General features: G+C 50.6%; 1 protein-coding gene across 13 annotated transcripts in view; it reads left to right on the top strand.

Moving 5' to 3' along the window:
- The first annotated feature begins 348 nt into the window (after positions 1 to 348).
- The window catches only part of CAMK2D (calcium/calmodulin dependent protein kinase II delta), a 146,452-nt gene continuing 131,296 nt past the window's right edge, over positions 349 to 15,504 (top strand). For 6 of the 13 annotated variants that reach the window (XR_006742455.1, XM_045586037.1, XM_045586035.1 and 3 more), the window contains exons 1-2: positions 384 to 673; positions 2,091 to 2,185. Coding sequence is in view for 12 of the 13 variants with exons in the window: in XM_045586037.1 (XP_045441993.1) it covers positions 609 to 673; positions 2,091 to 2,185 (160 nt within the window). In the remaining variant the exon portion in view is untranslated. Of the gene's footprint in view, positions 674 to 2,090; positions 2,186 to 15,504 lie in introns of all 13 variants that reach the window. The other 7 variants (XM_045586042.1, XM_045586041.1, XM_045586039.1 and 4 more) reach the window with 4 other exon arrangements.

Genomic DNA, 15,504 nt, shown 5'->3' with positions numbered 1-15,504 from the left:
GCAGTCCTGGAAGGGAGGCCGGCCCGACGAGGTCTCCTCGCGGCGGGGCCCCGCCCCCGCGGCCACGCGCCGCCCAGTCCTAGGCCTGTGGGCCTCCTCCGCCTCCCCACGCGGCGCCCCCGGCCGCACAGGGGCGGGCCGGGGTCGCCGAGGGCCTTTGGGGCCGCGCCGCGGGAGGCCGAGTTCAGGGCGCCGGCCCGCACGTGCCTCTCCAGCCTCCCCGCCCCGCGCATGTCCCGCCCACCGCCGACCCTCTGCGCGGGCCCCGCCCCTCGCCGCCGCGCCCCGCCCTCGGCCCTGCCCCCGCGATGGCCCCGCCCCCGCGGCGGCTCCGCCCAGGCTCCGCCCCGCCCGCGGGCCCCAGAGCGTTCGCAGCTGCTGGCCGCTCGCGTCTCCCCCGCCGGCAGTTTTCCATCTCGGCCCGGTGCTGAGCGCGCTGCCTCTGCGGCGGGGAGGGCGGCGGGAGGAGGGCGGCGCGGCGGCCGGAGGGGCCGCGGGGCCGAGCGGAGGAGCGGGAGCCCGCTGCGGTCGCCCCCGCCCCGCGCGATCGGGCGGGCGGCCACTCGGACGCGGGCAGCGAGCGGGCCCGGGGACAGCGTGGCCCCACGATGGCCTCAACCACCACCTGCACCCGGTTCACGGACGAGTACCAGCTCTTCGAGGAGCTCGGAAAGTAAGCGCGGCGCCGGGAGGCCGGGGGGGGGGGGGGTGGGGGTGCTCCCCGCGGGGCCGGGCCGGCCAGGCGCCTGCCCCTGCGCCCCCGCCCTCCCGCCGCCAGCCCGCGGCCCGCGGCCGCAGACCCCTCGTTCAGACCGTTCTCGGTGAGCGGAGGTGCCTCCGCAGCCGTGGGGCGGCCACGCGCGGACGGGGACGCGCTGTGCCCCAGGGCCGTGTCCGGAGGGGCTGGGCTCGGCAGACCCTGCCCGCGCCGCTGCCCCCTGTCCGGGTGGCCTCGCCGCCCGCTCCCTGGCTGCGCGCACCCCGCTGTCCTCGGAGGACTTAGAGGCGGCCGAGAGCCCTTCAGTCTCGTGGGTCCCCGCGGTGGCCTGGCGGTGGTGGCCCTGCGGGGCCCAGGAGGTGTGCGGGGAGAGGACAGAGACCTGCCCAGGCCCGTGCGGGGACCCGGGCTGGAGGTGTGCGGGGAGAGGACAGGGACCTGGCCAGGCCCGTGCGGGGACCCGGGCTGGAGGTGTGCGGGGAGAGGACAGGGACTTGGCCAGGCCCGTGCGGGGACCCGGGCTGGAGGTGTGCGGGGAGAGGACAGGGACCTGGCCAGGCCCGTGCGGGGACCCGGGCTGGAAGTGTGCGGGAGGCGCGGGATTTGCTGAGGGTCGGCTGTGCGCAGGGACCAGGGGCGACGCGGATGCTGATTTATGATTTATGCAACATCTGACCCAAACCCAAGCCTCTGCTCTGCTTTCACTATTACCGATGGAATGGTGCGGGGTATGATGATGTTCGTGCAGCTGAATTAAAGGAAATGGAAATACCTTTTAAATGGAATGAACTTTCTCTCCTTATACGTTTGTGCATTGTTAAAACATGGAGAATATGTCGGAAGAGCAGCTTAATGCAAATCTCTCCCCTCCCCCAACCCAAAACAGGCACAGAGAAATCGCCATACCAGGGTTTTTTAAACCACACAAATGTTCCCGAGATTTATGTGTTAATGAAAACCATCGCCATCTTTGCTCACTTGAAGCCACGTTAATTTTTTTCTTACCAGGATAAATAGCAGCAGGCTTCCTGCTCTGCCTCAGCTCTGCTCTCCGCAGGGTTTTTTCTGGAGCATTTGGTGCGGTGTGAGTGTGAACTGGAAAAGGTTTTCCTATTTCATGTGCAGTCAGGAGCCTCGAAATTGGCAATCCCTGTCATTTTGTTGATTAATAATGTGTGCTCCCAGTTAAATGAGATTTACTTTGTTCTCAGCATCAGAGCTAGTCTGGGTTTGCAGGAAGAGTGGGTTATTTTCTGGATATTACCATAATGCGTGATATTTGAAAATTCAGTACATTCAACAAAATGTTGTCATTCTTGAGTAACTATCAGAGCTGATTATAGAGGTGACCTGGTAATTTTTTTATTTTCAGGGGGGCTTTCTCAGTGGTGAGAAGATGTATGAAAATCTCTACTGGTCAAGAATATGCTGCCAAAATCATCAACACCAAGAAGCTGTCTGCCAGGGGTAGGTTCTCCCCCCCCCCCCCCCCCCCCCCCCCCCCCCGCCCGCTGTGGCTCTCTTGAAAGTCATCACAGCCTTGCAGTGAATTATAGACTTAGGTCGTGTGTCACGTACTGAGATTAGTTCTTTTCTGAATGCCTCTTCGTCTATACAGTTTAAAAATAAATAAACAAATATAATTTAACAAGTTTTTATAAAAATTCTGCTGTCCTCTGAGCAATAACACTATATTTCAAAGCAAATAAATGTCATGAAGTGTATTTTGCCTTTAGCTGTACTGTGAAATAACTTTCAAAAACCTCTGGAATGGAAAAAATTTAAGTCTCACAACTATCATTGTTTCCTTTTGCTTTTGAAAGGAAAAATAGGTCAGAGCTCAGTTGATTCATATATTTCAGTTGTAGTTACACTTGAACTTAATTCATCAAGGTATATTTAACGCTCATTGCTTTGGGAGGAAAAGTCTGAGTGCTGTATTCTAGGAAGTCCAGCGGTTTTGACATTTCCACGCGCAGGGCAGACCTCCCTCGGCCTGCGTGCTGAGATTGCTCGCAGACCGGAATGTATTCTGCACAGGCCTGGTGGCCATGGCGATAACTCATGCTTGTGATTAGCTGTTGACATAGCAAGAAACTTGGAGCGCCCGCCCTGCACTCGTGTTACCTCTTTGAGCTCATGGGAAAGTACTTCCACTGAGATGTGAGGCACCCCAGTCATTGGGAGAATGCGCCTCAGGTATTGCCGTGGGGATTTATGGCTTAACGAAAGAAATGGAATGAAAATGAGCAAAATGCCATAGTGTAAGCCCGTTTCAGTGATCTGGTTTATTTTATTTTAAGTAATAAGAAAAGAAATTCCATTAAGGTTTAATTTGTCTTCAAAAAAGTGCTGCTGCCTCGGCCTCCGATCTCGCTGTGTTTGTTCTTCGCCAGGATTTCTTTATTTGTTGTGAATCTGCCTTACCTTGGCCGGTAGGTGTAGGCTGGCATCTCAGCTTATCGGTTTGGGTGGGGTTTGTTGTGATTCTGGGGAGCATCCTGCTGAGCAGGCCCAGGCCCATGGCAGAGGCAGGGAGGGCAGGAGCACATGGCTCAGCGGTGCTCCCTTCAGGCTGCTGCTCCCGCAGGAAGGGGAGCTGCCAAGCTGTAAGGACATTTTAGTTGTTAGAATGTGGAGGGGCCAGCCTCCCAGTGCTGGTGCCACCGCCTCCTGGTGGGCTGGCGCCTGGGCAGCAGGGGAGCACTTCTTTCCCAGGCACCTCCGCCTCCCAGAGCCTTCCTCCAGGAGCCTTCCCTCTTCATCCACCTGCCCCATGCTGAGAGGCAGAGCCATGTCCACTCACATGCCCTGACTGCGCTCTCCTCTCCTCTGCCTCCGCCTTCCCCCTCCCCAGCTCCTGCCCCTCCTGCCCATCCTCTGCTTAAAGAGCAGTCTGCACCCCAAGCCCCTGCTCTCCTGGAGGCATGCCCCCACCTTCATTCTGGAGAGGTGGTGCTGGAGGACTGCGGGCCGCTCCGCACTTGCTTGGCCTTAACCCGCTACAGTTGTCCGGTCACTCCTCTGCCCGCTAGCTGCTCCTGGGCACTTACTTCCAGTGAGCCTCAGTTTCCGCACCTTGAAAACGGGGTGAGACCAGGACACTTGCTGCTGTGGGGCATGAGAGGAGTGAAGAGTTGCCACCACGGCTCCGTGCTGGCTGGCGGTTGGCGCTGTTATCTCTGTGGGTTGTGGTGAGCAGCTAGTGAGGGCGCTTCTGGCGGAAGGTCAATCAGAGAGGCAGTGGCGGCCCTGATTGACTGTGGGAACCCATTGCTTCGAGGCTCTGCTGCTTCTCAGGTGACGCTGCGTCCATTTCTGTATTGTTTTGATTGCAGGTTCTTCATCAATAAAACTGGAGGGGAGGGTGCCCAGACAGTGTCATGGGTGGTTGTGAGGATTCACTGTACGAGAGTCACTTCTTAAATTGCAAAGTGCTGTGTCAGCTTTATCTATTATTATTGCTCAACTGAAAATACTACAGTACTTTTCCTTCAAGAAGTTTATTTTATATTGTCAAACAATTGAACTGGTTATAAATTACTTGTGCCTTTGAATGTATGCATTTGTTTAATCTATACCCATATTAAATTGTAAACGTGGGGGGAGGAATACCATGCTTTTGTTTTGTAGTGTAACATGCCACAGCCTGGAGGACACAGGGCGGCTGGTACAGTGACCAGGACCAGACATGGCTCTGAAATCGAGGTGTGAAGTCGTCTGTAAAGAGTGTATCAGAGCATATGCTTTAAAAGATGAGTTCTCTTTAAAAACGCTACATTCCCAGAATATAATGATCCTAAAACACTACTATTACAAAAATTTTATATAAAGAGAAAGTGGGATAAAATGCAAAATAGCATGCTATTTTTTTTGTTTTGTTTTTTTAGGGTGCACATGGTATTTTTTGTGAAACGTAATTTTTTTTTATTTTTGACAAAAATTTGTGTTTCATTTGAAATGCCACATACCTTTGTAAATTTGAGTTTTGTTTTTAAAAAAAATATATTTTATTGATTTTTTACAGAGAGGAAGGGAGAGAGATAGAGAGCTAGAAATGTCGATGAAAGAGAAACATCAACTAGCTGCCTCTTGCACACCCCCTTCTGGGGATGTGCCCACAACCAAGGTACATGCCCTTGACCGGAATCGAACCCGGGACCTTTCAGTCCGCAGACCGACGCTCTACCACTGAGCCAAACCGGTTTCAGCTGTAAATTCGAGTTTTAAACCTATTAGATTTAAAGACCAACCAGACAGGTCCTTCAACCAAAATAATGTTCTGTAAATATAACATTACAGCTGAAGAAGAAGGCCATTGTCAGTGATTGTCATCCAAGACCATAAGGGAATTGCCAAAAATGTGGCTGCATTCCTGCACAGATTTGCACACCCAGCCAGTCACCCCGCGTTCCTCCGTGGGTCTTGGTGGCTTTCCAGCAGACCTTAGCCACGCTTCCCTCAGCTGCTGGTACACATGTCATAATGGGACACTCAGAGTCCTGAAGAATTTCATTTATTTTGTGTTAACACCTGTGCACAGGGCTTCTTCATGCAATTCTGATCAGATAGATAAGTAAGCTCTTATAATTTGGGTTATTTTAAAAATAAGTAATGTAGCCCAGCTGGTGTGCTCAGTGGTTGAGCTTTGACCTATAAACCAGGAGGTCACAGTTCGATTCCTTATCAGTATACATGCCCGGGTGGTGGGCTCGATCCCCAGTATGGGGAGGCAGCCGATCCATGATTCTCTCTCATCATTGATGTTTCTCTGTCCTTTTCCCTCTCCCTTCTTCTCTGAAATCAATAAAAATATCTTTAAAAAAAATAAAAATAATTAATGTAGAAATGTCTCAAGCATCTGATATTTTATATGTAGTTTCTGTCTTCTAAGAAGTTTTGTGTTAGATAGGAATAGAAAGCATGCTTGGTAAATGCTAAGTAGTGGTACTTGGATTTTATCTCATATTTTTACCATGAGAATTAGAAATTAGATCTTTTGGCCAGTTGATCCCAAACAGTTAGGTTAGTACTTAGGTAGTGCTAATGTGGCTTGCCATCGTGATTTTTTGTAACTTGGAGGTGCTGCCAGGCTTTGGAGGCCCGCAGGGCAGTGCTGATGGCAGAGCCGTGGCTGGGCCCGATGGCGGGCGTCTAGAAACAGGACGAGGGGTTTGTTGTAAAGCCTCTGCGGCCGAAAGGCTCTGAGGGCCGTGGTGACTTGATGTGCGTCGCCCGTTGTATTTTTTGATCGTTGGAAACCACTTATGACAGAGTGTGATGTGCCAGAGGCCCCCGTTTTTGTTAAATATAATGAATTCTAATGGAAGCTTAAAATAATTATGCTGTGATCAGAGTAGTTACCTTTACTCTGCTATGGAAGTTAGAAAAGGGTTTCAAATTTTATTTTTCTATAAATCTTCAGACATAATGCAATTAAATCATGTTGGTAGTCTTTGATGTTGCTACTTTTGTTAATTCCTACATATTGATATTTTTATAAAACTACTTAGCCATATACGCAAAATTAGGTCTCAGTTATGAAACCTGAAGGCTGAATATATGTTCTGAAGTTTCTTTGTTATCTATAATAGGTATGTCGATAACTAACACATTACTTTTTCCTTATTTTGGCATTTAGATAGTCCAGAAATTATGTAATTTTTCAGCCTGTGGTTACTTTTCTTGAGGTACAAATAGATGAGATGATAGATGAGTCAACTTGTTCTGAATATGTTATTGATTTGATTATTTAGAACTCATTAAACAAATTAATATTTTTTAAAGTTTCTTGGCTCCAACAGTGTTTTAAGAAAAATTAATAAATCATTTTTATTTTTGTTCATAGAATCTCTACAACTCTTCAATTATTGGTCTCCAAATGGCATGTATCATGCTTACCATGTGGTATTTAGTTATGTTTAATTGTATTTCCATTCTCACACAGGCCCTGACTTAGACATTTATTTTCCTCTTTTGGTAAATGAGAATATTATTGATATTCAAAACCAATTAGGAAATAAAAATGAAGGTATGTATCTACATTTCTAGGAAATAATAAAAATCCTTTCTGTGTTCCAGCATCAATTAAATAGGCAAATGTAACAAGCTGAGGTTGTCAGGTACCTGGCTTTGACCCTGAGGAGCAGATTCTGTGATGAGAGCTGGGCACCCTGGGAGCCTCATTGTTATACAGTGAGGGCAGTGCTTGTCCTTCCCAATGACATACGGAATGGACCCAATGTAAAATGGAGAACCTAGTAATTCCTTCTTGTAGTTCTTGTAATGGTAACTGTGAGTTGCTATGAAGCACACAGTAGTTTTTTCTTGGGCATTTAATTTCTTTTGTTGAATGGAATTTTAATTAATTTGTGACAGTCTTTCTTGGCTGAGGCAGCCACCCTGTTAGTATCTCTAGGGCTGGGTTGGTATTTTTTTAAAACATCTTTCTCTCTCCATTTATTAGAGTATAATGTGTACAAGGTTTTAAAAAATTATTGGCAATGAATTAATGATTGTTTACCTAAGAGGTGTGTTAAAATTTGTAAGATAGTTTCACTTAACACTGATACATTAAATGGAGTAGCTAGCAATATTTTTAGTCTAAAATGTAATACCTTTTTAATAGTGACTTGTATTCATACTACTTTATAGATTACTAATCACATTCACATATGTGACCTTACTTTAAGTGTTTTTATTTAATAAACTAGTGGCCCGGTACATGGAATTCATGCACAGGATGGGAGGGGTTCCTCAGCTTGGCCTTACCGTCTCCAGTCTGGGATCCCTCTCAAAATCCAGAACCACTGGCTCCTAAGCACTCACCTGTCTGCCTGCCTGATGCCCCTAACTGCTCCCCTGCTGGCCTAAACCCCCTAACTGCCTATGTGCTCCCCCTTCCGCTCCGCACCTTCAGAGCCTGGCACAGGATGCTGAGAGCCCTCTGCTGAGGCCCCGCCTCCGCCCTCCCCCTCCCAGCCAGGTGGTGTCACGGGCCTGGGCGCGCTTCTGCCAGAGGGGCAGGGGGACCACCATGACCCGTCCTGACATCACCCTCTGGGCTGGATGGCGCTCGGGCCTGCATGTGCCTCCACCAGGCCGGCAACCCAGGCTGCAGCCTCATGTCCAGGTAGTACAAGTCCTCGCGCCTGTCGCCGCGCAGCAGCTCCTGCCTGCAGTCCCTGTGTCAGGAGCGGTCTCTGCCTCCGAGTCAGCGTGACGTTAGTGCTGGGCAGGCCTGTGTGTGCCTTCGCTAGGGACGGAAGTCCCCGCACCAGCTCCTGCCTGTTGACTGGTCTTGACTGGGACACCATTAGGACCAATTAGCATATTACCTCTTTATCCTATCTAATAAAAGAGTTATATGCAAATTGACCATCACTCCAACATACAAGATGACCGCCCCATGTAGTCAAAGATGGTTGCCCCCATGTGGACACAAGATGGCCACCACAAGATGGCTGGCGGGGGAGAGCAGTTGTGGGCAATCAGGCCAGCAGGGGAGGGAAGTTGTGAGGGACCAGGCCTGCAAGGGAAGGCAGTTGCGGGGGGACCAGGCCTACAGGGAAGGACAGTTGGGGGTGACCAGGTCTGCAGGGGAGGGCAGTTAGGAGTGACTGAGCCGGCAGGGGAGGACAGTTGGGGGGACCAGGCCTGCAGGGGAGGGTAGTTAGGGGCAAACAGGCTAGCAGGGGCCAGTTAGGCATCAATCAGGCTGGCAGGGGAGTGGTTAGGGGGTGATTAGGTTGGCAGGCAGAAGCAGTTAGGGGTAAGCAGGCAGGCAGATGAGTGGTTGGGAGCCAGCAGTTCTATTATAGATTGTGAGAGGGGTATCCGACTGCCCATTTAGACCCAATTCCACTGGGATTGGCCTAAACGAAAGTGGGCAGTTGGACATTCCTCCAGGGGTCCCAGATTAGAGAGTGCATGCTTGGCTGAGGGAGACCCCTCCAGCCTTGTGGACGAATTTCATGCACTGGGCCTCTAGTGTGTGTGTGTGTATGTAAAGATAGATATATAGATATGTAGATATATAGGTATGTAGATATATAGGTATATAGATATTTAGCTATAGATATTAAGTGGTTACAAGGGAGAAGTATTAGGGAAAACAAGGCTTACCTACCAAATAGATGTCATAGAAGACTTAACGGTGCTAGAGTCTGGCCTGAATTAGGTGCTGTGGGTTTTCAAAGAGGCGAGATTCTTTCTGCCCAGAGAGATGGAGGAAGGCTCTCATCTATGGACTGAAATACAAATTTCAGCCACAACACAGCTGGTGTTCAAGGTTCAAATACCCAAATGCAAATAAACAATTCGGAGAGATTGTTCAAAATAGCTTTAATATCTGCTTGTAATGAAAATGTCATTTTATTCATATGATAAACTTATTGCAACTATCAATATCAAAGTTATTTTTAGAATTAAATAATTTTAAATGAAGTTGAATATTTTAGGTGACAGAATTCTATGATTCCAGTTAAGGTAGATATAACAATACTTCTTACGGTGAATTCATAGGCCTTCCATCTGCCAGAATCTGTCTCTCTCCAGGATGGGGAAACTGGGAGGTTTGAGGGAGAAAAAGTCAGCTTTATTTGTTGTTTGTTTGCTTTTGATTCTTACTATAATATTATAAGTATCATTACTGTTAGACACAGAGCAACAGCATTACTGATTCTTTTAGTTTATTAGCTCTTTTCTGACAGTACATTCTCCTTCTAACTTCTTGGGACTTTATTATACCAAATCAATAATAATTATCATAATCATAATCATAATAATAAAATATAAGTGCTGTTAGTCATTAGTTAAAGAGAACTTTCTAAGTACCAGGTATATATTATACTTAAAGACACTTTGTATATTTAATCCACACCACACCCTCCGGGTAGACAGTGCTTTCTCCATCTTTAAATAGAGGAGCCTGAGGCTCTGAGTCACAACAAAGATTCACCGAAATAATTTGGGAATTAGAAATTAATCACTGGACTTGGTGTTCGCTAGCCATGAAGCGTCGGCTCACTTTCCTTCCCTGTGTGATCCGCTCTGCAGGTGCTTGCTTTGACACTTACGTTTCAAAGAAGCTAGTTTTAAAAGGTTTGGTGACACTTTATGGAGTTTTGATGCACAGTAGGTGGCACTTATTTGCTTCTGGAGATGATTTGATGGTTTGGTAAAGGCGGTGTGGCCAGCTGTCACAGCTGCTGTGTCTCATCCCAGAGCCGGTAGGAGGCCCTGGGCCGATGGCACGTCTGCAGCGCCTGCTGCGTAGTCCCCCCCCCCCCCCCCGTGGCCCCCCCTTCCCCGCAGGCTTTCCTATGGAATGTGTTACCGGAAATCAGGGGTTTTGTGATTCTACAGCTTTTAGTGGACACACACACACACACACACACACACATTTTTAGAAAGTATGCTCTTCTTTTCATATTCTAAAATGCCATTCATATTTTTTAAAGGCAACTTAAGGTTGTAGCCATGGTGGCAGAAGTGATATGTGGAAATTAGCTCAGCTGAACATTTTGGCCATTTAGTAGAAACTTTAGCCATATGAATGTTTTATTTTAATTAAGCAAATTGTATATGCTTTTTTATATTAAAGATTGTATACAAATATTGGTTAGGTACAGAGAGAATTATACAATCTGGACACACCTCTGAAATATGTTTTTAATTATTAACAATTTGTATAAAAACATTTAAAATTATATCATAGAAACATAGAATTGGGAAATACAGAAAAATAGAAGACATATTTAGAGTTTAATTTCCCCAATCACTGTTAATGTTTTGTCTTCTTTCTTTTTAAAAATAATTCTCAGAATACTGGACTAAAATATACAATTTTGTTTACTCCGTAATATTGTAAAATTTCTCTTCTTTAAATTTTTTACGAATTATACATCAGTGTGTAAAATATTAGTTTAGTATTATTGTTGTTTTTTTTAAATTGTTCTTTGCTATGATAAATGACATACTAGTAAAATTTGTCTTCAGATTTCTGATTCTTAGGAGGGTTGAGTTTCCAGAATTCTTGATAAATGTAGCCAGGTTTCATCCTGAAAGTTGTGTCCATTTCCACCCTGACATTTACGGAATCAGTGGAACCATTTGGGGGGCAGTGATTCTGAATTTCGATTTCAATTTAAAGACAAACACAATGCCCCGTGTCCTCACCTTGCTCGCAGACCTGCTCACAGACCTGGTGCGTGGCAAATACAGGCCCCAGGCTGGTCCTTCCTCACGTGGGGAGGAGCCTGGGGCCCTGGCTGGCAGGCGGGGTCCGAGGGGAAGGCTTGCCTGGACGTGTGTGCCAAGCGCTGGCTGCTGAGGGTGAGGAAGGCTTCCGGGAGAGTGTCTGGCCGGGTTGGTGAAAGCGGTTTTAATTTAAAGCTGCTAGGAAGGACACAAATGAAGAGGGCATTATGAAAAATGTGAGGAGCAGGGAAGTGAACAGTGCCAGTCCGGCCCAGACTGAGGGAGAACTCAGCCTGAGCAGAGGGCCAGGAGAGCACGCACTTCTCCCTGGTCCTGGCAGCCAGGCCTGGGCGTGGGGCTGTGGGTGCAGCCCGACTCCCTGGCCATCGGCACCCGTAGGGAGGGAGAGCAGCTTCTTACGTCCCCACGTGGCCTTCCTTAGCGCTGGGCAGTCTGGGTGAGAACCAGGGACTGAGTGCAGGACAAAGGAGGGGGAGAATCAGGTTTTTCAAATCAACCAGCAGCCCAGCGCCCGGGGGAGCGTGCTGTGGCTGACAGCGAGCCGGGCGGCCCGCCGCCTGCCGGATAAGGCTTCCCGGACACGGCGCCGTCCAAACCCCAGGTAAGAAGGAGGTCTAAGATGCTTCAGCCTCGCTCACCGAGTTCCTGGGTCCCCGTGTCTGGAAGACTGCCGGCCCCTCACAGGTTTACTGACAGAAATGAGGAATGAGGAATGAGTTACCCCAGACTGCATGTTACGCTGCTCCGTGAGCACGTGGAGACCGAGAGCTTTAGCAGTAAGATTTGTACACTCTCCCCAGTTTTTGCCTTAAAAATATTTTTTAAGAAAGGCTCAAAATTTAATAGTCAGATGAATCGTGTGATAAAATTTATAATTTAGCATGAGCTGGTGGTTGGAAATAATAATTTATTAAATAATGAAAAAATATCGTTCACTTAGAAGGTTCTTCCATGTAAATAGTGTATTACCTCCCCAGTCGGCTCTGCCATGCAATATTCCCCTTTTTTTTTTTTAATATATATTTTATTGATTTTGTACAGAGAGGAAGGGAGAGAGATAGAGAGTTAGAAACATCGATGAGAGAGAGTCATCGATCAGCTGCCTCTTGCACACCCCCCACTGGGGATATGCCCGCAACCAAGGCACATGCCCTTGACCGGAATCGAACCTGGGACCCTTCAGTCCCCAAGCTGACGCTCTATCCATTGAGCCAACCGGTCTCGGCAATATCCCCCATTTTTAAAAAAAGATCTTAGCAGCTATAAAAAGCTAATTTGCAAGCTCCTTCCTAGTTTTATTGAGATGGAGGACTGGGTGCCTGTGGTTTTAAAGGGGAAATGCTCAGTGTGCCTGTATTTACAGCGGAGTGTGCTTGAGCTGCGGCGGGGCTGCCTCCGTGGAGCAGAAGCCTGCTGCCGCTTTGGAAACAGCGGAGACTCGGGTGGTACGGGCTGTGGAGCGGCCTGAGACCGAGCGCCCTCAGGTCCGGCCGCTGCTTTCCGAGCGCACCTCTCGGAGGCCGGGGCAGTCCCAGCCGAACTGAGAGCTGCTGTCTCCGTAGATGGGGGAGGTCTCCTCCTCTCACCGTTACGTGCTTTGGGAATTAATTTTGGGAAAAACATTCTTTTGATTGACTTTCCCCCTGTGTCTTATGCATCTTCACGATCAGGAAAAGGACAAACTCCATTGAATTGTTAACCTTAAGTCTGTTTGAAAGGAAAACACATACGTAGCATGTTTTATGTTAACAGACCCGTCCCTGAGTTACCGATGGCCCGTAGCTTCCTTTCCCGCTGCTGCTGGTGCTCTGCCAGGGACTGAGAAAGTGAAGCAAGTCCCTAAGACATGAGCAGGATGGTAAAGGATGGCTGAGCGTTTCTCCTTTAGAATAATACTACTTTATTTCACTAAATATTTGTTACTTGTTTATAAACTTAAGAAATTATTTTAAGTAGGAGACTTTTAAGGTAGAAATAGGTTTTGGAAATATCTGAAGCAAACAAAAAGCCCAAACTGAGAGATACCAGGGTAGGAAGTATGCAGGGAAGCGCACAGGGTCAGTTTAAAAATAGCCCGTGGCTTTGAGACGGTAACCCTCCACCCGCGCCCGTGGCTCAGGCCCCGCAGCCCTGGGACCGGAGCATCTGTGAGGCCTTTCCTGCAGGATCGGAGGCACCTCTGAGTCCCACGGTGGGTGTGGGCGAGGTGGCACTGGGGGGGCGGGGCTGGGGTTGGGAGCTCCGAGGGATTGCCTGGGAGGGCTGGGCTGGGCTCTGGGTCAGTAACCCCATTCCTGAATGGTCTTTCAGCCATTTATCTGCCGCTTTATCCACAGACATGCATTCCTCTCCCTGCTCACCGGGAGCTGGGCCTTGGCAGCCTGGCGTCCACAGCGGGACTGGCATGCCGGCCGCCTCGGGCAGGGCGAGGAGGAGCAGCTCAGGGTGCAATGGGTCCTGCACACCCAGAAGTTCCCGTGCACTCAAGTCGGGCACATGTCTGAGTTGTGGGTTTGATCCCAGCTCGGGTGCGTTTCTCACATCGATGTTTCTCTCTCTCTCTGTCTCTAAAAACCAATAGAGACATATCCTGAGGTGAGGAGTAAGTAAGTAAAATAAAGTAAAATGTGGTCAGTTCCAAAACAAGACTTAGGGCCTGGCCGGAGGGCAGGAGACGCAGCATTGCTGGCTCTGGCGGAGGCGCAGAGGGACAGAGGTGGTGGTGGGGGGGTCCTGACATTGGCGTGGAGGTGCGGGGAGCAGCGTGTGAGGACAGGGCGCCGGGGGGGGGGGAGTCAGGATCCCCGTCAGGACTAGAGATGGAGACGCTGTGGAAGTCGGAAGGGAAGGAAGTCGGAAGGGAAAGCTTCAGCCATGGAGAGTGAGGTCTGCTGGGCAGGGACAGGGCCGGAGGGCGCAGCCTGAGCGGGCGCTGAGGGGTCTGGCTGTGAGGGATGGAGGATGAGGGCTTCCAGGTACGTACTTCTCATGGAACAGACTGAGAAGGCAGAGTCAGGAGCTGCGTGGAGGGGGAGGTGACGCACTGAAGTGCTTGACGAGGTGTAAGCAGTGCGTTCACACAGAAGGGTCTCCAAAGCCACGGGGAGCTGGGTGTGGTTCCTGAGGGAGGGGCCTGGGCTCCAGTCCCCACTGCTTGTCCTCGTGGCCTTGCCCACTCCCTGAGGGCCGCAAGCCTGCCCCCCCCCCCCCCCGTGAGGGGGCAGTCGGTCTGGCAAATCGGTGACTGGCCCCACGAGGGATGGGAGAGCACGAGGGGGAGGATGTAGAAAGCTGGGGAGGATGTAGGAGGCGGAGAGCCTGGGGTGGGGGAGTGGACGCCTTCAGGAAGGGCCAGCCCCGAGCAGGTGCGTGCTCCCTGCGGGTCTGGGAAGCGGGACCCTAACGGAGGGGTGGCCCCCACCCCGCCATTGCAGGAGGGAGGCGGGCGGAGGCAGCCCCATCCCAGCCCGAGCTGAATGTTTGCTGAGCAGTGGAGAAAAACAGCTGTTTCTTAGAATTAAGGGATAAGTGGAGATACTATGTAAAATCTGCTTTTTTAACAAAGTAGAAAAATAGAGACACTAATTTCAGGGATCTGCCAGGGGGTGATAAGTAAAACCACAGCTTACGTGGAGGAGAGGAGTCGGGGGAGCAGGCAGGTAAGCGGGCACGGGTATCGGCAGAGCCCTGGCTCGGTGGGAGAGAACCGGAGGTGAGTGTGGGAAGACATTCTCCTCCCGGGCGGCGGGGTGCCCGACATCCGGGTGAGAATCCGCTCCAGGTCCACTGGGGACGGGAGGCCAGGCTGGGGTGAGAGAGGAGAGACCGGCCTGGGGGTGAGGATGGCCGGCAGGAGCCGGGGTGCTCTGGTCTTCGGGCCGCAGAGCGCAGTGGGCACTTCAGGGGTCATGAGCGGGCAGGGACTCGGGGCCCGCCTGCCAGGAGGCCGGGGTGTGGCCTCGGCCATCTGTGAACGTTCGGGAGAGCGGCCCTCAGTGCTGGTGTCCACGTTAACTCCCCTAGGTGTGCAGCCAGTCGGAGCAGAGCGGGCCCTGCCCTGGCCTTGTAGGCGCTCTTCCTGGGGGGGAGGCCCTCCCCAGTGCAGGCCCGGGCTGGGCGCAGGACAGCGGAGAGCCAGCACTGGGAATGCCGGGGCCCTTTCCCGCCGCCCGGGCGGAACCCGGGGTCCGCGGTCCGGGCGCTGCTTCCGTGCCTGTGGCCTCAGCCCGTTGCTCGGCGAACGGGCTCTGCCGGCAGCTGCTGGTTCGGAGCCGCAGGCGCCTCCCCTGTAGGAAAGCTGGGGGGAGCCACGGCTCAGGAGCGGGAAGTAAATGCTGTGAAGACGGAGGGGAGCTGATCCCGGGCTTCCTCCCCAGCTTAGCAGTGTCAGCCGCACCTCCTCTGTCCCGGTGCCTGGCTTCTCCGCCGGGTCCGCTGGCTGGTCATCAGGACGGTGGTGGTTAATTTTCCCGGAAGCACTGCTTTCCCAGTTTTCCTGAATCTGTGTCGTCTTTCAGTTTGCTTTCTCAGCTGCTAAGGGTTACTTTGCTCCCTGAGAAAAGCGT

This window comes from Pipistrellus kuhlii, unplaced genomic scaffold, assembly GCF_014108245.1.
Source record: "Pipistrellus kuhlii isolate mPipKuh1 unplaced genomic scaffold, mPipKuh1.p scaffold_m20_p_21, whole genome shotgun sequence".
In the NCBI taxonomy this organism is placed as follows: Eukaryota; Metazoa; Chordata; class Mammalia; order Chiroptera; family Vespertilionidae; genus Pipistrellus; species Pipistrellus kuhlii.
Note: the sequence above shows the minus strand (reverse complement) of the source record. Positions and strands in the feature narration are given on the sequence as shown.